This window comes from Amphibalanus amphitrite, unplaced genomic scaffold (genome assembly GCF_019059575.1).
Source record: "Amphibalanus amphitrite isolate SeventyFive unplaced genomic scaffold, NRLGWU_Aamphi_draft 000344F_arrow, whole genome shotgun sequence".
Classification (NCBI taxonomy): domain Eukaryota; kingdom Metazoa; phylum Arthropoda; class Thecostraca; order Balanomorpha; family Balanidae; genus Amphibalanus; species Amphibalanus amphitrite.
The window spans coordinates 550,354-570,666 of record NW_024881839.1 but is presented as its reverse complement, the minus strand read 5'-3'; the positions used below and the strand labels follow the sequence as shown (position 1 = coordinate 570,666).

At 52.5% G+C, this 20,313-nt stretch overlaps 1 protein-coding gene and 1 long non-coding RNA gene across 3 annotated transcripts; one reads left to right on the top strand and one right to left on the bottom strand.

The window, feature by feature from the left end:
- Positions 1-167: 167 nt before the first annotated feature.
- On the bottom strand, positions 168-20,096 carry LOC122389137 (microtubule-associated protein futsch-like). 2 transcript variants are annotated; one of them, XM_043380854.1, is made up of 5 exons: positions 19,944-20,096; positions 10,656-10,840; positions 8,909-9,105; positions 2,974-8,317; positions 168-2,592 (listed from the first exon to the last, which is right to left on the bottom strand). In XM_043380854.1, exons 1-5 carry the CDS (start codon positions 20,086-20,088, stop codon positions 574-576), a joined length of 7,890 nt encoding a protein of 2,629 aa, XP_043236789.1. In that variant the 5' UTR covers positions 20,089-20,096; the 3' UTR covers positions 168-573. The 2 variants fall into 2 exon arrangements, with proteins under 2 accessions (XP_043236789.1, XP_043236790.1); XM_043380855.1 differs by lacking the exon at positions 19,944-20,096 and adding an exon at positions 14,583-14,641.
- Positions 16,554-18,822, top strand: LOC122389139. The gene is made up of 2 exons (XR_006257917.1): positions 16,554-16,659; positions 17,798-18,822. It is a non-coding gene; the product is annotated as an uncharacterized LOC122389139 (long non-coding RNA).
- Positions 20,097-20,313: the final 217 nt, after the last annotated feature.

Here is a 20,313-nt window from a genome sequence, read left to right as displayed (position 1 = left end):
ACTTTAGGTCATCGTGACAGGCCTTAGAGCATAATTTATCGGCGTTTACAAGAAAGTATATGTGATCCCTGTAACCCCTGTAATATAGCAAGTCGGGTAGAAAAGTAGTTTGGCCTTTCCCGGTAGTGTCGATAAGTCTGTCTCCCGGTCGCAAACAGCAAAAGCTGTTTATGATACGAAGCGCATATATTTCACTTCATTTTCCAACTACCATATCGTACAAAACACGGAGATGCATCAACTACACCCGACTCCAAACAATAACGCTCGCAATGTTAAAAAGTAAATCGACATGATAGCTGATACCCTTGCGGCCGACTGGCGCGATCGGCGGCCGTCGCCGCTGGCGGACACGGGACACCCCGGCCCCGAATGACTGCAATGGAGGGCAGGCCGGCGGCGCACCAGCACAAAACGGAGAGGGAAATAAATAGCTCTAGGTTCCCTCCGCGCGCAGAGCGGCGCTGGTGGGCGCCACTCGCCGGCCGGCCTGGCGGTGCGCGGCGCCGCGCGCGCGTGAATGTATGATGTGTGAGTGAATATGGGCGGCGAGAATGAGTCAGACGGGCGTGCTCAGTCGTTCTGCGCCTGGCTGGTGAAGTAGGACACCAGCCCGCCGAACTCCCGGCTGCCGTCAGCCTCCGGCGGCGGTTGGCTGGCGGACGATGTCGGCGGTGGCGGCGGCGGCGGCTGCTGCGGCTGAGGCGGCCCGTGCGGAGGGCCGGGCGGACCCGGCGGACCGGGAGGCGGCTCGCCCGGCCGCGGCCCGTACTGGGGCGGCGGACCGGCGCCGTACGGTGGCCGCATGCTATACACGGGGTGCGGCCCCGTCCGCCACGGCTGATGGGGGCTCGGCGCCGGACCGCCGGGCATTGACGCCGGCGGCCGGAGGCCCGGGTACGGCTGGCCAGGCGCGCCGCCGTAAAAGTGCGGCGGCGGCGCGCCGGGCGGCCCGTACGGGTGGTGGCCCGGCAGACCCGGGTGGGTGGCGCCCGCCACGCTCACCGGCAGGCCCGGGTGCGAGTGGAATGGTTGTGGCATGGAGGCGGGCGGCGGGCCGCCCGGGTAGCGCGGCGGCGGCCGCACCACCATGTGACCACCGGCCATGCTCATCGGCAGACCGCGGCCGCCAGCCGGCGGAGGGGCGCCCGGCATCCCGGGCACGGGACCGCCGGGACCGGGCGGGCCGCCCAGCCGCATCGGCGGCAGCGCCATGCCGGCCGGCGGCGGGTGCAGCGGCGCCTTGCCCGGCTGTGGCGCCGCCGGCGGACTCGGCGACCGCTGGATCGGCTCCAGGGGCTGCGCGGTGGGCGGCGGCGGCGGCGCGGCCGGCTCCGTCGGTTCCAGCGGCGTCGGCTCCGCCGCCGGAGCCAGATCCGTCGGCTCCGGCTCGTCCTCTTCTTCCTCTTCCTCCTCTTCTTCTTCTTCCGGCTCCTCCTGCGGCTCCGGCGAGTCGGCCGCCGCCGCCGGCTCCGCCGCTGCCTGCCGGGGAGGAGACTCAGCCGCCGGCGGATCCGCAGCCTTCTCCTTCGGCGGAGTCGGCTTGGGCTTCTCCTTCTTCTGAGGAATGGTGTTCATGTCTTCTCCGCTGTCTAGCTCCTCTTCTTCCTCCTCTCCAGCCTCTTCCTCCGCCTCCTTCTCCACCGGCTCATCGGACTCGCTCTTTTCATCGGCAGGCGGTTTGTAAGCGTCCTCGCTCTCCGATGAGCTGCGCTTCGATTTGCGGCCGAAGCTCATCGGTTCGATGGGCCTCAGTGTGTCGCTGTCCGACTCGGACTCCAGGATCGCTGCATAGTTGGTCACCTTGCCGCGCGTGCGCCGCGCCAGTGGCTCCGGCTGCTCCTCCGGCTCAGCGTACTTGACCCGCCTGCGCGGCTTCTCCGCCGGAGGGTCCCCGGACGCGCGCCGCTTCTTCGGCCGCGCCTTGCCGCCGCTACCGCCGCCCTTCTTCCGCGCCTTGGCCGACCGGGCGCGCGGCGGCGCCTTCTTCCGGCGCTTCTTGCGTCCCCAGGTGCCGTCCGACTCTTCCGAATCGTCCCCGGAGACCACAAAGTCGCGCATCGGCCGCGAGCGCTTCCCGCGGCGCGCGCCCCACTCCTCGTCACTGCTGTCGTCAGAGACGTATCTCTGCCGTCGTCCGGCGCGCGCCGAGCGCCGGGTGGGCTCGCGCGCCGCTCTCCGCCGGCCGCGGCGCGTCTCCAGCTCACTCTCGGCCGACGAGAGCTCGTCAGGATTGTACTCGTCCTCCTCGGCCTCGGACTCGCTGGTCGCCTTGAAGCTGGCGTCCTTTTCGTCATCGTCGTCGTCGCCGGTGTCGTCCAGGTCATTGATGCGCCGTTTTCGTTTGCGGGCGGCCGCTGTCGGACGCGGCGGCGCCACCTCCTCGTCTGACGATGATGCGGCGTCGGCGGGGGCTTCGGAAGCGGCGGCAGCAGCCGGGGCGGCGTCGGCGGTATCCTCGGCGGCAGGGGTCGTCTGCTCGTCGGCAGCGGTCTCGGCAGGTGCTTTATCGGCGGCCTCAGCCTCAGTGATGTTCTCCATAGCCTTGCCTCGGCCGGCGTTACCGGCGCCGCGCACATACTCCAGCTCGTCCTGTCAGACAGAAGAGCAGAGGCAATCAGCAACGGCGGTGGGCCAAAGGGGAGACAACATCAAATGCACTAGAAGATTTACAAGGCGTTGACATTGGTTGGTAAAAACGAGCGAAGTAATGGTAGCATAGTAGGCAGCTTTGACACACAAAAACACGCCGAAAATATTGCCGTGCATTATGTTTGCCCGATAGAAACGCATCACTAGCCACTCAAGCGACTTAGTTGATCCCAGTGCGTCGATTATAAAGTTCACAACAAATCATAAATGGTTAGCGTATGATTCACGAGAATCTTGCGACAAAGTCTATTATAGATTCCCAAAGACTGTGTGACTGACTAATTTCCAGCCCGCCGTGGCCGCCCGCGGTTCCCCACTCACCCGTATGGCGTCATCGATGAGCTCGTCGAACTGTTTGACCTTCTGGCTGACCTCGGCCACCTGGCGGCGGGCGCGCAGCGTGTAGATGGGCTCGTCCGACTCCTCAGAGGACTCCGAGTCGTCCTCCGACTCGGACTCGGAGTCACCCTCGGACGAGTCGTCCTCCGAGCTGCTGCCGTCCTCGCCAACCGACGCCTCCGAGCCGTCGTCCTCGCGTTTGCGCGGCTTCTTAGGCCGCCGAGGCGGCGTTGGCAGCACGTTGCCCATACTAATGTTGACGTAGTCGAGCCGCTGTTTGCGGATCAGCTCCTTCTCCCGCTGCTGGAGGGCGGCGTCGAACTGCTCGAGCCGCGCGGTGAGCGCCGCCACCAGCCGGTTGTGCTCGCAGGGCGGACAGTACCAGTCGCCCTCCGGGATGCTGAGCAGCGGCGGCCGCACGCAGTTGGTGTGCCAGCCGGCGTTACAGTCGTCACAGAGCAGGATGCACTCGGGGTGGTCGCCGTGGCCGCACTTTCGGCACTGGTCCTCCTTGGCCACCTCGTCGGCTGACTCCTCCTCCGAGGCCGACTCCAGCGGGTCGCTGGCGGCAGTGCGCGCCACCTTGCGCGCCGAGCGGGCCGTGCGCGCGTGCTTCACCGGCACCCACTCCTGCTGGTCGTTGTCGGACTCTGGAGAGAACTCGTGGTCCGAGCGGAATATGTCCTCCTCCTCTGCGGCGTGGTGAGCGAATAATTCCTCCTCGTCCTCGTCCTCCTCAGAGCTGGAGCTGGTCCCCGAAGAGGACACCCATGGGTTATTGCCGCCGCCCTTCTTTTTCTTCTTTTTGCGTTTCTTCTTCTTGGCCTTTGCTTTTTGTTCATCATCATTCTCTTCATCACTTTCCGCCAGAGCTGCCTTCTTCTTTCGACGTTTCTTCTTCTTTTCCTCCTTCCGCTGGGCGCGGCGGCCCTCGCGCTCCTGCTGGCGCAGTTTTCTCAGCTCGGCCTGCTCCTTCAGCACGCGCAGCCGCTCCTCCTCCTCGATCCTCCGCTGCTCCTCCTCCTTCTCCCGCAGTTTGGCGACCCGGGACGACCGTCGGCGGCTGCCTCCGTCGTCCACCTCCGCGCCCTCGGCGGCCACCAGGCTCTCGATCTCGCTCTTCCTCTTCCGGCCGCGTTTCTTGGCCGCCGGCACGGACCCGGCGTCTCCCTCACCCTCTAGCTCGCCGTTGCCGGCCGCCGGCGCCGACTCGACCGCCACCGGCTCGGCGTGGCCGTTGTTCCCGTGGGTGGCCGCCCTGGCGCCCCGCCTCCGGCCACCGACGCCACACAGGGCGCCCCAGCCGCTGCCTGAGACGACGAGCACCGGGTCTTCCACCGACTCACTGACCCAGCCGGGTGAGTTCCCGCCCTCGCAGAGAGCGCCGGACCCGGAGCCGGCCACTATAAACAACGGCTCCTCGATCGCCTCACTGACCCAGCCATACGGCACGCCGCCCTGACACTCGGCCCCGGAACCCGCACCGGTCACCACCACCGGAGGGTCCTCAATGGCCTCACTGACCCCTCCAGCGGCCGGCGCGTCACTGGCAGTATCACCCGACCCGCTCTTAGCATCCGCGTCCGCCGCTGTCGGCTTGTCATCACTAGATGTGACAGAAGACTGGGCGTCACCAGAGCCAGTCTCTACAGCGGCGTCACCGGCGCTCTCAGGAACAGGAACAGCGGCGTCACTCGCGCTCTCAGAGGCGGGAACCGAGACATCAACAGCGCTCTCTGATCCCCGAGCTGGGGCTTCACCAGCGCCCTCAGAGGCCGGAGCTGTGACTTCACTGGCGCCCTCAGAGGCAGGAGCAGCAGTATCAGCGACGCTCTCAGAGGCCTGAGCGGTGCCATCACCAGCACTTTCCGAACTCTGAGCTGGGGCATCCCTGACAGGTTCCGAGCTCGGGGCAGCTGTATCACCGGCGCTCTCAGATTCCGGGGCAGCAGAGGCATCAGGACCCTTCTGTGTCCGTTCGCTCTCAGTTTCCGGGGCAGCTGAGGCCTCAGGACTCTTCTGCGTCCGTTCGCTCTCAAGTTCCGTGGTAGCGGAGGCGTCAGCCGTTGTCGCCCCGTCCGTCGGCCCCGCGGCTGACGCGTCATCCCCACTGGAACTGGTTGGTTTCTCAGCAGCCCCCTCCTTCGAAACGCTGGCCTCTTTCTGGCAGTTATCGCTTGAATCGTCGGCGATCTTGCTCACACCGGAGCCCGCTTCCTCAGATTTTGCACGACTCACTTCTTCCTCAGAAGCAGCGGACGCGCTTTCAGAGGAGCCCTCAGCTGACGAGGCAGCCTTGTCAGCGTTCGCCTCCACATCGTCTCCGCTAGTGACCTCTGAGAGCTTCTCCTCTGGCGCTGTAGCCGAGACGGCAGCAGGAGTTGGCGATGACGACCCCTCCAAGCCTGCTGCGGCAGCGTTTGGGGATTTAGTCTCCGGCGGCGACGGGGTGTCTTCCTTGACCTCGGGCGCACCACCGTCACCCGACGCTTCAGCTGCTTCATCTACCACCGCTGCTGATTCTGTACCCTCATCAGATGGCTGATCAGATGCAGACTTTGCCGCAGCTAGCGCCGATTCTGTCTCATTAGAGGCAGTCTCTGCATCACCGGATGCAGACTCAACGGCAGGTTCCGAAGGTTTCGGATCAGATGCCGCCTGGTCAGCGATTTCATCAGCCGCCTTGGGTGACAACTTTGGATGAGATTCCGAAGACTCGGCGGGTACGGCGTCCCGTTGATCGGTGTCTGTGTCGGGTTGCATATCACCGGTGTCCGGCACGTCTCCCACCGCTTCAGCTGTTTTAGTGCTGTCCAGTGCACCTTCCGTCACCGCAGCACTTTCACCGCTGTCCGGCACGGCTCCCGCCGATTCAGCACTCTCAGTGTTGTCCGGTGGACCTTCCGTCGACTCAGCACTTTCAGCGCCGGCCGGGAAGGCTTCCGTCGACTCAGCACTTTCAGCGTGTGCCGCCGCCGGCGGGGCTGACTCACTCACAGACACAGCAGCCTCAGTGCTCTGCCCATGTGAATCAGGTCCCTCCGTACCCGTGACCTCTGCTGCCGGCACAGGCTGCTCTATGGCAGCCGGCTGTTCGGTCGACGCGGGGTCAGCCGGGATGCCGACACCGCTGCCGGTCGTTACGTCCGGCTCACCAGCGGCCGACCCCACCGCTGGTTCGCTCACCGCGGCGTCTCCTGGCTCCACAGCCGCCGGAGAGCCGCCGGCCGGCTCAGTCGCCCCGCTGCCCACATCCCGTTCACTGTTTGTACACTCTGCGCGGTGCTCGTCCGACTGACCGGTCCGAACGGCGCTAATACTGGCTCCACTACTGTCCGCCGCCCCGTCCCCAGTGTCCACAGCCTCCCCTCCATCCCCACCGTCCCCTGTAGTGCCGGTCACCACTGCTGCAGCAGCACTGGCAATCCCCTCGGCCCCCGCACATTCCGCCGCCCGCGCCCCATCACTGGCAGCATCAACATCACTCGCTGGCCGCTCGCGTCCCCCAGCCGACACGGGAGGAGCCTCCGGAGAACCTTCAGCGGCAACGGAAGGCTCCCGGCTCTGGTCAGCGACGCCGACGTCAGACTCTGCCGTCACAGACACGGTGCCGACGGCATCGGGCGAACGTGCGGCATCTCCTGGGGACTTTGTTGCGTCTTCTTTCGCGCTAGGCGATTGTGCTTCATGTTCCTCCTCGACAGAGGGTTGGTCTTTGTTTCCCTTTGAGATGTTCTCTTCATCTGCGGCCGGAGAACGTTCCTCGTTAGAGTCAGAAGGTTCTTTAGCAGCGTCTGCGGCTATTTCTGGCTCTTCTGCTTTAGATAAGGTTTCCTCCACCGTGACGGAACTATCGTCTACTTCTTTTGTGCCAGAGGCAAGCTCAGAGCCATCAATATCGGAAGGCGGTCTTTCCTGCTCACTACTCGCAGAAACGCTCTCCTTTGCGTCAGGACTTTGAGCTTTACTGACCTCACTATGTGACTCCTTTTCACATTCCAATACAACAGCCTCTACAGCCTTCTCTTCGACCATTTCAGCCTCAGGTTTCTCGGCAGCATCTGTCTCCTTCACTGCTGCACACGATTCAACTGCACCGAAATCGACGGAAAGCTTTTCCGACAATTCAACGGGAGCACCCCCTTCCGATGCTGCAACCGTCGCGGGAGATTTCGTCGTCTCGGTTTCAACCTGAGGTTCCGCCACGTCGACCCCCGGTTGCTCGGCCGGGGTTTCCGGTTTCACGGCATCAGTCTCAGGTTCTACAACGGTTTCTTCGCCTTCCTCTTCTTTTAGCTCCTGCTCTTCTGCCTCGACCTCAGGTTCGTTGGCTTTAACCACAGGTTCCTCAGCCTCAGCTTTAACCTTGGGCTCCTCAGTCTCAGTTTGGGTTTCAGCCTCAGGTTCATCAGCCTCGGGTTTATCGGCCGTGGCTTCAGGTTCATCGGCCGTGGTTTCAGGTTCATCGGCCGGGGCCTCAGGTTCTTCGGCCGCGGCCTCAGGTTTATCGGCCGCGACCTCAGGTTCGTCAGCCTTGGCCTCAGGTTCATCAGCCTTGGTCTCAGGTTCATCGGCCTTTCCCTCCGGCTCCTCAGCATCAGCTTCGACTCTTGGCTCCTGGACCTTGGCGTCAGGTTCCTCAACTTTGGTGGTCTCAGGTTCTTGGGCCTTGACCTCCTGTTCTTCAGGTTCAGCTTCAGCTCCAGGTTCCCCAGGTTCCTCAGCTTCAGGCTCGGGTTCCTGGATTTTGTCCTTAGGCTGCTTGGCTTCGGCGTCGGATTGCTCAGCTTCAGTCTTGGGTTCTTGTTCCTCATCCTTGGCTGTTGCCTTATCAGTTTGAACCTCTGGCTCCACCTCAGTCCTTGGTTCCTCAGCTGGAGCCTCTACACTCCCAGCTTTCTCTGTGGACGTCTCGGCCTCCTCAGTCAGTGATTCTTTCACGTCAGCATCGGATTCCTCGGCCCCCACATCAGGTTCCATGTCCTCAGCTTCTGGCTCATCGGATTCGACATCGTCGGCCGCGCCCGGGGCATCCGCCTCTGCTTCTGCGTCTTCCTCTTCTTCTTCCTCCGCCTCCGCCTCCGCCTCCGCCTCCGCCTCCGCCTCCGCCTCCGCCTCAGCCTCGTCGGGCGCCGGCTCCGGTTTGTCGGGTGGCCGATCCGGCGGCTCCTGTTTGGGCTGAGGTCGGCCGACAGACGCGGCGACGGACGCGGCCGGCGCCTGCAGCAGCTCCTCTTCACTGTTGGCCTGCGAGTTGTCCACCGATGTGCCGACGGGCGACTCGGTCTGCAGGCTCTGGATGAGCGCCACCATGCTCTCCCGGTCACTGGCGGCAGAGCGGACGGCACACAGATGTCAGTGGGGGACTGCGGTATCTGACGGACTACGGAGACAGTCCCAGACACTAAAAACGAACGGACCAAGAAACGGCATGCTCTCTGATAATAGAAACACTTGAAAACAGCCCGCCTCCGTGTTGAAACACCTGGTGATTATCATACCAATTTCCCACCCATTCATTACCAGCCTACAAGATATTCTCAAATCGGCATAGTGTGACTGCCCGTGAGAGAATGAAAACCACCGCTATATTAATTGCACCCATGCTTTGTTACAAACTGTTTTATCGCTGCTCGTTACAAATAATCATGGGATTAATTACCGTGTCCAACTCTTTCAGTTTGGCTCCTGGACGGTGAGTGAGGAGGCCAACGTTTAAAACGGTGCGTAACATGACAACCATCATTCCAATGACGACCTACCACCACCCTCCGAGATTCCGCCGATATCTCAATCCCACACCTCAACCGATTCAGTTGAGATGGGGGGGGGGGCTGGGGCTGGGAGGGTCGGATCCTCCCAGCCTCCCCCGGCCCCCACGCATCCCCACCCGGTGCCCCGCCGCGCGATCACTCACGTGGCCACCACCTGCCAGGTCTCGTCGTCGATGTCCTCCTTGTAGATGCGCAGCTGACAGTCGTCGTCCAGCAGGTACCAGTAGTTGTTGCCGTGCCGGTCGCGGCCCAGAGGCTGGCGCCGCAGCTCGGTGGCACTCTCCTTGTTCACTTCGTCTTTGAACTTCTTGTTACGGTCAAACTGCACCTCACACAGATTCTGCAAGGGAGAAATTGGCATGTGTAAACTAAGCAGCACAGGCGAAGGCGGCTACCCAAAGGCAACATAAATATGCCACATCAATTTGATTAACATAATTATATGGTTTGCATTATCAATACTTTCACTAAGGAAAATAAATCTGTAAAATACAAGGCAGCTCAAATGCCGAGGCCAGTGTGTTAACCCGCGTCCTGGTGGGGTCTGTTTATGACGCGACCTGGTGGTGGTGGGGGGGGGGGCTATTTCCCCCCCTCGTATCTCCGAAACTACTGGACGGATCCGCAAAATTCAAACGGCGTTCGAAAGGCCTGTCAAATTTGTCGAAGGAAACCAAATTTCATTGACCTCGGGGTCACCGATGACGTCACAGGTCAGGTCAAAGATGAAATGTTTCACCGTTCACGGGTCTTCTAGGGAATGCGCTATAACACCGAGGAAAACGCATTTTGTCGAGAATCAGCGATAGGGCGTCAGTTGCCTAGTAGATATGTTGCTATTAGAGGTCACTGACAATACCAGGCCACGTCACAGGTCAGGTCACCAAGGGTCACAGGTCAGGTCACATGAGCCCAACTTTACTAAGGTTGTGTGATGCATGTTTTATGGCCAATTTTTCATTTCCAACTCAATGGTGCTGGTTATAAGACTATCAGGTACGGCTTAGGTCACTTTCTGGTGAAGTTTAGGTCAAGGTCAGATCAAGGTCAGGCCAAAAAAGGTCAAATTTTAAAGTTGATAGTTTTGCATAAAATGGGTATTGATTCGATGCAGCTCGTCACGGGGAGTCTAATGGTGGTCTTTGTTTTGCGCTACGGGGTCTAGAATTGCTAAAAATTGAGTTCGAAAATTTGACGTCATCAATTTTGAACAGTTTTTTCGCTATAACTTCGCCAAAAAAAAAGAGGTATCAATCTCAAATTTGGTATGTGGATGGAAGGCGGTAAGGACTATCACATATATTCCGGTTTTTGCGAAATTCAAAAAACTTTTTGGATTTTTCGATCATTATATCAAAAAAAACTTTTTTTTGATTTTTGGGGGTCAAAATCCAAAAATTTCAAAAATCCGAGATAGCCGTTTTGTAGCCCTGTCAATTCTACAGCTTTTATGTCCGATTTTTCTGTATTTGCAAAGCTATAGGCCTGACAGCTCTTCCCGCGAAACCCTTTTTTGGGTCGAAAACGGCAGAACATGACGTCACTCTGACGTCATTTCCGGCCAACCTATCATAGCCTTTGGAAAAATTTTTGGTCACCATATGTAAAATTGATGTCCGGGAGGGTACTGAAAGTTTGGTGACGATCGGCGCAGCGGTTCTGGAGATATATCGAAAAGTCTGGAGGGGGGGGGGGCAAAAAATAGCCCCCCCCACCAGGTCGCGGGTTAAAAAGCAGGCATTTATATTCCATTAGCCATTTTACCTAAGCAAATTGGTACTGTCAATATAAATTATACTTGACAAAAGGAAAGTAACTATGCAATGAATTGTTGACAAGCGATGCTTCACAATCCGCGAAAACTACTCCCGCCTCTCCGCTGGCACGCACCTTGAGGACACGGAGTTTGACGCCGAGGTCGGCCTGTTTGTAGCCGAACCGCTCCAGCTCCCAGGCGTCCTGTTTGCAGATGGGCCGGCTGAACGTGATGAGTGCCTTCTCCCACAGGTCCGGCTTCACCTGCCGCTTCGCCTTCCGCATCAGTCGGATGTGAAAGTGCTTCAGCGCATCGTGAACTGAAACACAATGGTCAAGGATTGCTATAAACCTATTACACTTTTTCAGAACCTAGGTAGTCTTTCCCTAGATTAACGGAAATTTCTGAGTATGAGCGGCCGGCCGGCCGGCCGTGCGGACGCTTTTGCGAGGCTTATATCTCGGCAACCACTTGACCGATTTACAAGCGGTAATTTTTGTAGGGTAGCTTCATTCCTTCTACCAAGTACTGGACTATTCCCGATGCATGTGGGTGACCCCTTATGCACCTGCCACGTGCAAAACAAAGAGGTGTCAGCTTCGTAATAGTTGCAATATCTCGGTAACTACTTGGTCGATTGCGCTGAAAGTTGGCATGTAGGTAGGCACCCACTAGGCAATGCATATCCATGTGCCAGAGTTGGGGTGCTGCTGCACGTGCGCACGTGCAAAGGCAGTAGGTGGAACTATGGTCATGAGTACCCAAATATAGGAACGTTCCCAATTTTGGAACGGAGTTCCCAAATATGGGAACGGGCGTTCCCATTTATGAGAACGGAAGGTAATTTTTCGGCCGTTCGCCCACTAAAACTCATTAGTGCATCACGTCTCAAAAAAGTGCACGCTAATTTAAGTATCTACTAAGTCTCTATAAAATTATCTTCAATCTGACCGTTGAACAAGGAAATTGACCGTCGAATGATATTTTTAATGATTTTTTGAAATGACGGAATGGTGAAAACATGGGTTACACTACATTTAACATGCAATTTTAAGGAAAATGAAGCGTTTTTTACATTTTGAGGTCAAGTATAATAATTTTCGCCTGGTTATGAAGTTTCATACTAGCGACACCCGATGCTGACATATGCAAGCGAACACGCGGACAGTCCCGAGGTAATATTGTTGACATTTGGTGTCGAGGCGGACGACCGCGTAGAACGTGCGTGATTTTACCGAACTACTGTTGTAAACTCAGTTTAAGTGGTCGAAAATTATTCAGCTGTTTTTTATCAGCCCGGAAAGACATATTTTATTTGGATGCTAGCTGTTTAGCGTTGTTTTATAAGGAGCGTCATGTGCGTGGTTTTTGTCTTCCGTGTTTCTAAGCATGATCGTTTTGGGAGAATTTCTCTTATATAGGTCGCTCTGTGTGGCTTATTTATAACTTCTATGCTGATTTCGATCATTCCTCGTGCCCATCCTATCAGGCCTTTTGCCACTTACACTCATTAAGAAAGGAAAAAACTAGATTTTCATTGGGACTAGGTGTTTTGAGGGTGTAACATATTCAGCGTTCCCATTTTTGGATACTTCCCTGTACTCGTCAACTATCGGTGATAAACAGACAGGTGCTTGACATGTCTCCACCCTCGGCACGGACGGTGGATATAGGTATGGAAGACCTTGTTGAACATCGCTGAGCGTTGTGAATTACGTAATCCTGCAGAGGGGGCGTACCCGCTGCGAGATCGACGGGAATAAAAGCGCAGAAGACCGGGCGAAACATGCGACGGTCTTGCCGGAAAGGTCATCTGATGATTGTTGCGTTAACAATAATTTGCGGCGTTGGACGTGATGCTTGTTAATGAAAAGAGCCCCTGAAAGGCGTCGGTGAAATCGTTCCCAATTTTGGGTACGCCGTTCCCATAATAAGGAACGCTTGCAGCGCCAGTGTACGATAGCGTTCCCAAATTTGGGCTCGCGGCCCGGATGATGGACTGCTTTAGAAATAGGGGAATGATTTGAAACTACGATGGGCCTTACAATATCAAACTCTTTCCCAACAATATTGAGACAAATATCAGGCGGTTCACGATCGTTTTATATTTTTTGGACGTCATTTAACGGTTCTTTTTCTTGTTTTAAATAATGCCTACATGGCGTTCCCATATTTGGGTTTATCGTTCCCAAACATGGGAACGAAAATGCGTTCCCGAAAATGGGTACGCTTGACCATAGTTCCGCCTACTGAAGGTCGTTTCTAGATCTCAAGAACGGCTGGACCGATGGCGCTCAAATTTGGTACATGGTTAGGGAACAGTTAGTAGGGTGCTGTGCACAAGTCAGTTGGCACCCATTTTGCATGTGCGCACATGCAGGGTGCCACTTCCAGATCTCGAGAACGGCTGGGCCGATTGTGCTAAAATTTGGCACATCACTAGAGACCAGCTAGTAGGGTGCCGTGCACAAGTCAGTTGGAGGTACCCCATCGAAATTTCGCACGTGCAATGCTCACAGAAGTAAAGGGGAGCAAGTATACGCCCCCCCCCCCAGCGGCCAGCAGCTGACGCAGAGGCCCAGCAGCCAATGGGTTAAATTTCACCTATTTTGACAGTTTCCAACAAAGTGGTACATAACTCAGGGATGAATAGTGCTACAATGCCATAGAAAAAGCTTATTGGTGCTCTATTAATATTCCTTCTGGACAGCGTCCTCATATTTAAACTATGATCAGCTTTTAAGCCTCCAGAACAAAAACTCTTAAAAATGACATTTCTATTGAAAATGTTTTTTTCTGCACCAACTTTTGACTTAAGCCTGGCACATTGATTTTGCCAGCATCCTGTTCCTCTTGTCAAAGTTCAAACTGCATCAAATGAACTGCCACTATACTTTAACAATGAAAGGCCACTTGGAAATTTGACCTAAGGTCAAGGTCACAACCTGACCAGAATAGGTGATGTTGCACATCAGTGTGTCATGTTAGCCTTAGGCTGTTCTCTTATAATTTGAGAGTGAAGTTTGAAGCTGTTCCAAAAGAGGTGCATTTCAATTTTATCCCATTGACTTGTAATGGAGAAATCACAAAATGAGCCTGACCTTATGTCATGACTGCTTATGCTATCAAAATTCTGAGATATGCATTTTGAGCATACAGTTATTCTTATCAATCACTTAAAGCTTAAGTGATCATTCTGTTGGTGTAGCTATGGTGAGCATTGGAACTTAATCTGAGATAGGTAAGGTGACTTGACTTATGTCATGACTGCTTATGCTATCAAAATTCTGAGATATGCGTTTTGAGCATACAGTTATTCTTATCATTCACTGAAAGCTTCAGTGATCATTCTATTGGTGTAGCTATGGTGAGCATTGGAACTTAATCTGGGATAGGTACTTGGCTTGACCTGGTGACCCGTCCATGAACAGCCAGGGTCTGAGATTTTCAAATGGGCAGTCAGCAGAAAAGATGCATGATAACGTCTGCCAAATATACATTTCTAAGATATTTGCAAAAAAACCTGAATGGGGCATGAAACCACCCACCAGCATGGTACAGAATGTTTTGATATTCGTGCAAAACCTGATTACTTTATAATCCATCATTGGGAAATCAATCAAAAAGCTTCACTTTTTAAGGGGCTTATTTTTGAAGGTACCAATGTGAAAACATATACCTATCTAAATGTTAACATTCATTTTAAGCGGGACCCTGTTTCAAGGCACGGCACTACAGCTCGCTGCACCACTGACTACTGAGTATTCAGTTTCAATGGAAACACCAACAAACTCAGACATTCACAGCTAGAGCACCGAGGCAATTAGTCTCAAACACTGCACAAATACAGCAACAAAGCACAGTGCGCTGCAGCATCGTGCCTTGAAACAGGGCCCAGCACAAGTTCAAAACAATAAATCATCTCAAATGAAGTCACAACAGGCCTGTATGCCTGCTACCTCAGGTTTCAATTACATGCATGGAAATCATACAATGTTAATTATGTCTATTATTAAGTCGTTCTATCTCCAGTAGCCTCGAAACCAGCAAAAATGAGGTACCTAATGATTGGTCAGTGATGAAGCTTCAGTTGGGCCAGGGGGGTACGCTCCGGCTGTTTAGCATTACGAAAAATGGTGACAGACGTTTGTGGAGGATTGTCGACGAACTCTTGTTCCGCGAGCAGTACTTACACGCTAGCGGAAAATTCACCAATCAGCGCTCGGCAGTACTCGACGCTGATTGGTCCGACGCTCGTGACGAAATTGCGGGGGACCGCAGTTATTCTCTATGGACCCGAATAGGCTTTTGGATTTCGGAGGAGTTTCTTTAAAATTATATGCTGTTTGGAGCTGTTTTCGAGTTGAAATATATTTCTTATGTCTGTTAGCTATATAATGACACCATAAAATCATGATTTTAATAAATATTACCGATGTAATATCGGCCGAAAAGACATGCTGTCATGGCACGGACTGCCCTGCGGCTGATGTGGGGCCCCTAGTGCCAGCGTATGGTAATAATGGGTTGACGAAGGGTTATTGGAGAAACTTAGAGCCCCTTTAGCATTCAGTATAGGGTCATCAGAGGCCGGGAATGTCCATCAGGGGTCTGAGTAGGCCTGTCATAGGGGCATACATGACACATCATGGCCCATGGGTCAATGTAGATCCATTAGGGGCCGTTGAAGGGCCATCATTGTTCAGCGTGGGCTCGCAATTACCTCTGATGGGCATATGCCGTGCCCCGATGGACTAACGCTGGCCCCTGATGAACCATCACCAGCCCCTGATAGGTCTACAAAGCCCCCTGCTGGGTCCAAATTGGTCACTGATATGCCCAAATGGGCCACTGAGAAACCCGTACAACATCCCCTGACTGCACCTGCTGGACCAATGCCGTCCCCTCATGGGCCCACCACAGCTCTTGAATGACCTTTTCAAGTCCCCTGAAGTGCCTTTATTGGCCTAAATGGCCCCTGATTGACTGATGTGGTCCCTATTGGTCCTATATGGCCCCCATGAGCCCTCAACGTCCCTAGACAGCCTTACATTATATGCCACTGGGCCCTGTTGGGTCAGCACCGGCCCCCGATAGGCTTGCACTGGACCCACTGGGCCTATACCGACCCATGAAGGGCCTATGTCGAACCCTCACGGACCTCCGATGACCACACGCCGACATGTGTGGCCCCATCAGCAGTGGTCCGTCTATCCCATGTACTTCGGTCTTTTTGGCCGATGTGACACCGGTAGTATATAGAAATGTTATGATTAAATGTCGTTATTACACAGTCAAAAGTCACAGAAAGAATATCCAAGCTCAAAAATGGCCTCAAACCCGACAAAAACTGGTATAAATCCCCTTCAAAAGCCGTAAGTCTATTAAACGCCATAGGGGAATAGCTACAGTCCCCCGCAATTTCGTCACGAGCATCGGGCCAATCAGCGTCGAGTATTGCCGAACGCCGATTGGTCGATTTCCGCTAGCCTGTAAATGCTGCTTGCGGATATAGTTTTGAACAAGTGAGGGTCGCGGCTACTAATTATCGCTTGTCACCACTTTTTCGTCGGGAACGTTCTACCTGGTTTATATAGCCTTGAGTTGGGCAAACTAGGCGGCGGGAATCAAAATATGGAGGCATCAAAATATTGATTCTAGTGGGCGGAGCTTTGACCATATATGGGCATAGAATCAATATTTTGATTCAATTTGGGACATTCCCACCTTCAGACGACCCGTTACGGCGGAAATAACCCCCATGACGGCGAGATTTTTTGACAAGTCAAAACAAAAAACTTCCCCGCTTCAATTTTTCGCTGCATGGCTATCAGCCGTTTGTCGCGCGTACCTTTACGAATGGCACAAAGATTTCGCCGCCATAATTCAACAAAAACGTGCTGTTAAAACTTGCTCTGTTTATCATTAACGACGAGCCTTTGTAATTTTTTCATAATTTTGTCTAAAAGAAAATAAAAAATGAGTTATTTAGTTGTATAATTCATTTATAAGAAATATTCTTTTACTTTGCATCTAGCCACGATTTCCGGTTCCCGCCATTTCGCGCCGGCGTCGTGGGTGTGTGGATGCAACGTAGTGCTCCCGGTTTTATTTTGTTTAAGCGACCTTTTCTGAAGTGTAAGTAACAATGGATCATATTTTAAGATACTTTGAAGTGTGTTTTTCAATTTCAGGCATGTGATCTTAACGTTTCTTACCGAAAACTCGTTTTAAGAGATGGTTTTAGGAACATGGCGCGGTAGCGACGTCAGCGGCGCGGGACGCCTTCGCACTCTTCTATTGTCTTTTTAAGCTATATTTTTTTGAAAATGATGTCTTAGGTGTAGTATTTCAGTGAAATATGATGTCCTTTAAAAGTTACGGTATAAATTAGTTACAAGAAGCCTAATGTTTTGTCTCACATGATAGAATTGTTGGGTGGACTCATGAAATGGGGGCAGTGCATGTCCAGTATTTTACATAATTTGGATGTTTTAGCCTCTGCTTGTGTCTCACTCATCCAATTGTTGCTACAACTTTAATTTGTAGCATTTAAATTTTTAATGGCAACTAGGTTATTGACTTGTTCCGAGTTAAGATTGAAAGGTCGTAGTGCATGTTCGTGTTTGCCTTATCTAAATAGTAGGTATGTATGCTTGGCTTGTAATTGCTTTGCCCATTTTTGCTACATATTTAATGATGCTTACTTTAAGTGTAACAAAAGCAAGTTGCTGAATGGTGTAAGCCATATTTACATTATGCGTGATCTTCAAGAAAATTGTGTCTAATGTACGGCTGTCCAGGGAATGCTGGATAGTTAATTTTCAGGATTGTCCATGCCAAAGTTAATTTTAGAGGCCAGTTTTATCATCACAAATAGCTGCCTGCTAGAATTTTTTTGCCTAAAGACTGCTTCACATATGGAGCGTTAACATGATGGGCACGTAAACGGATAGGGCTGTACCGTTCATGCTCTGTATGTGAAGTAACTTTAAGACAAAAAAAAAATCCAGCAGCCACCTATTTTTCTGTTGGTACAACTGGCCTCAGGGCTCAGATCTACTTTTTTGGCAGAATTTATATAACTGCATGAGATGACAGTTGTTGGCGCACCTGGTGGCGTTCAGTGGAAATTTAAGTGACATTAAGTATTTAATTTTTTATTGAATACATTCTAAAATTAATAGTTGCTGAACAAGGGGAATAATAACACATATAGTTTCCTAATTTATTGTCCACAAAAGTCCTAATTATTGTGTTCTGTTGTTTGCTGCAGGTCAACCAAGGATCAAACACTGGTCGTTGCGGGGATCGGCTTCAGAGGGCCAAGGAATGTCTTGAATCGCTGTTCAGTCGACAGGCAACTGTATGACAACGCCATCCCTGTCAACCAGAGCGTCGACCGAAGTAGGGTGGCGTTGCGCGGACCTGGCCGCACCCGACCAACCGGCGGAGTACCTGACTCGGGCTGGGCGGAGACTACCTACATCACGACCTTTTGAACTTTGATCTCGTGGCGAGAAACAATATGACTTAAGGAAGTGTGTATGTGGCTGGCGGGGCCGAGGGTGAAATGCGCCACGTGTTTATCCTGCCGGATGACGACAGTGTCACCAACCTGTCAAAGAACGAGCTGGTGCAGCGCGTGATGACTGCTATCTCGTCCCTAGAACCGGAGTAGAAAAACGTGCGCATAGCCCAGATGAAGCGAACCAAAACACAGACAGGACTGATAGCGTTTCGGTCGAGAATGTTCTGAAGATGCTGATCAGTAGACCAATTGGTGACCGTTTTCGGTGGTAATATGGGATCTTGGGGACTGGGGTGTTCCAAAGCGACCTGCTTTGGGTGTGGACATAAGTGGCTCAACCTGACAGGATTGATGTTTTAGGTAGCCGTGCTAATCATAAACCCTATATTGAGTGTATCTGTACAAATTTTGTTTATATTTATTTCATGTATTTGATTCGAAACCGAAAATTGCTCTTTGTAATTAGGCAACATCGAGACGTTGAGGTCATTCTCCAGACGTTTATTTGTTTTTTTCTTACCTGTCCACGGTATGTCTTATTGGTTAGGTCTCAGTTTCAAATATTATTAACTGCATGTTTTGCAAATACGTAGCTATATTGAATTAGAGACGTGTCCTAAAAGTGAGTATTGCTTTGCATGGGGTGTGAGCGTCAACGACAAGGCTTTGTGATGGTAAATGTGTGGCAATTGCAGGGATCGTTGTGAAATGTGTTATGAATATCATCGTATTATTTGCGAATGCAAATACATCCGTGTATCATATTTTCATTCAAATTGTGCAATTTGTGCAACGGGCTTGAGGATATTGTTCGGCGAAATATCTCCTACTGTACTCCACAGAAATGGGACGGGATACAGATGCGTAGAAACACATTCATGAACACGTGAAAGACGATAAGTTAACTTTTTTTTACTCAAAATCAATGCTACAAAGCAGGGATGTGGAGCCGTGAAAATGTCAGACGGCTTCGGCTCCGGAGGAAAAAATCGGCTCCAGCTCCTGCTCCGGCTCCGAGTAAAATGGTCGGGCTTCGGTTCCGGCTCCGACTCGGTACAACCCCTATACAAAGGTCAGCACGGCTCCCTTAACGCATTCCCTCGAAGGCTTGCAGCTTTGAGCAGGGAGCCAGGGTGAGTGCTGAAAATCCCTGGTCTACCGTGGGAATAAGGTCAAGAAAAAAATTACACGATCCTGTGCTGATAATATCTTCATGAATTTATTGAATTTGCATTATTTGCACACAAGAAACATCTCGTAAATCAATTTGAAGGGTGAAGTACGTCTGCAGAAAGTATGTTCGCAGAATCAATATATTGATAAACCAGCTGATTTCAGAATCAAAATAATGATTAGCCAGCTGTTTGCGGAATCAAAATATTGATTCTCGCCGGGATTAGCCGCCGTGATGAATCAATATCTTGATTATTTTCAAGACGCTTTCCTAAACTAACCAAAGAGGTTAGAGCTATTGTTTCGTGACTGGCGGGTAGCTTCAACGTTGCTCTTCATTTTGTGAAGAAACTATTTTGAAATTGTAGCCGGTTGCTGAATAATTGACGTTTCTGTGATGGTCTGCACGTATGCCCATATATGGTCAAAGCTCCGCCCACTAGAATCAATATTTTGATGCCTCCATATTTTGATTCCCGCCGCCTAGTTTGCCCAACTGGCTTTGGCTTTAAATCTTTGCATTTCACATCCTTTTGTGGTCAAACAGCAATGGAGACAGTGATAAGATGACAATCAAAAGCGTGAGGATAGTGAAAACATGTCAAAATACTGTGTAAATTACACAATAACACAAAATACCATTAGCTAGGGGCCGGTGCAAATTCAGTGGTAATGCAACCCCCAAAATAAAGTGGCGGTTTGACCGCCTGAACCTCACCTTCGTCTGTTGACTCCAGCATTTGCTGAAGCCGGGAGAAAGAGGGATATGTAATCCCACATTTTTCACCAAATTTTTCGAGAAATGAGCAAATTACGGCAAAATTTGGATCATCACAACACCTTGCGACGTCGGCGGACGCCATTTCTGCAAACAAAATAGTAGATAGTGATGACCCACGCTCATGAAATTTTGAACGTAAATAAACTTCATAAAAATACAGCAAAAACTGCTGACAGTTGCAACTGTTGCGGATGCGAAAAATATTCGGACATAAAGTCTTTACTGGTTAAAGTAAATGAACGTTTCATGGCGCTAAAATATTTTCTTCTCTTTTCCTACGGTAAATCTTAAACATGACAGAACAAAT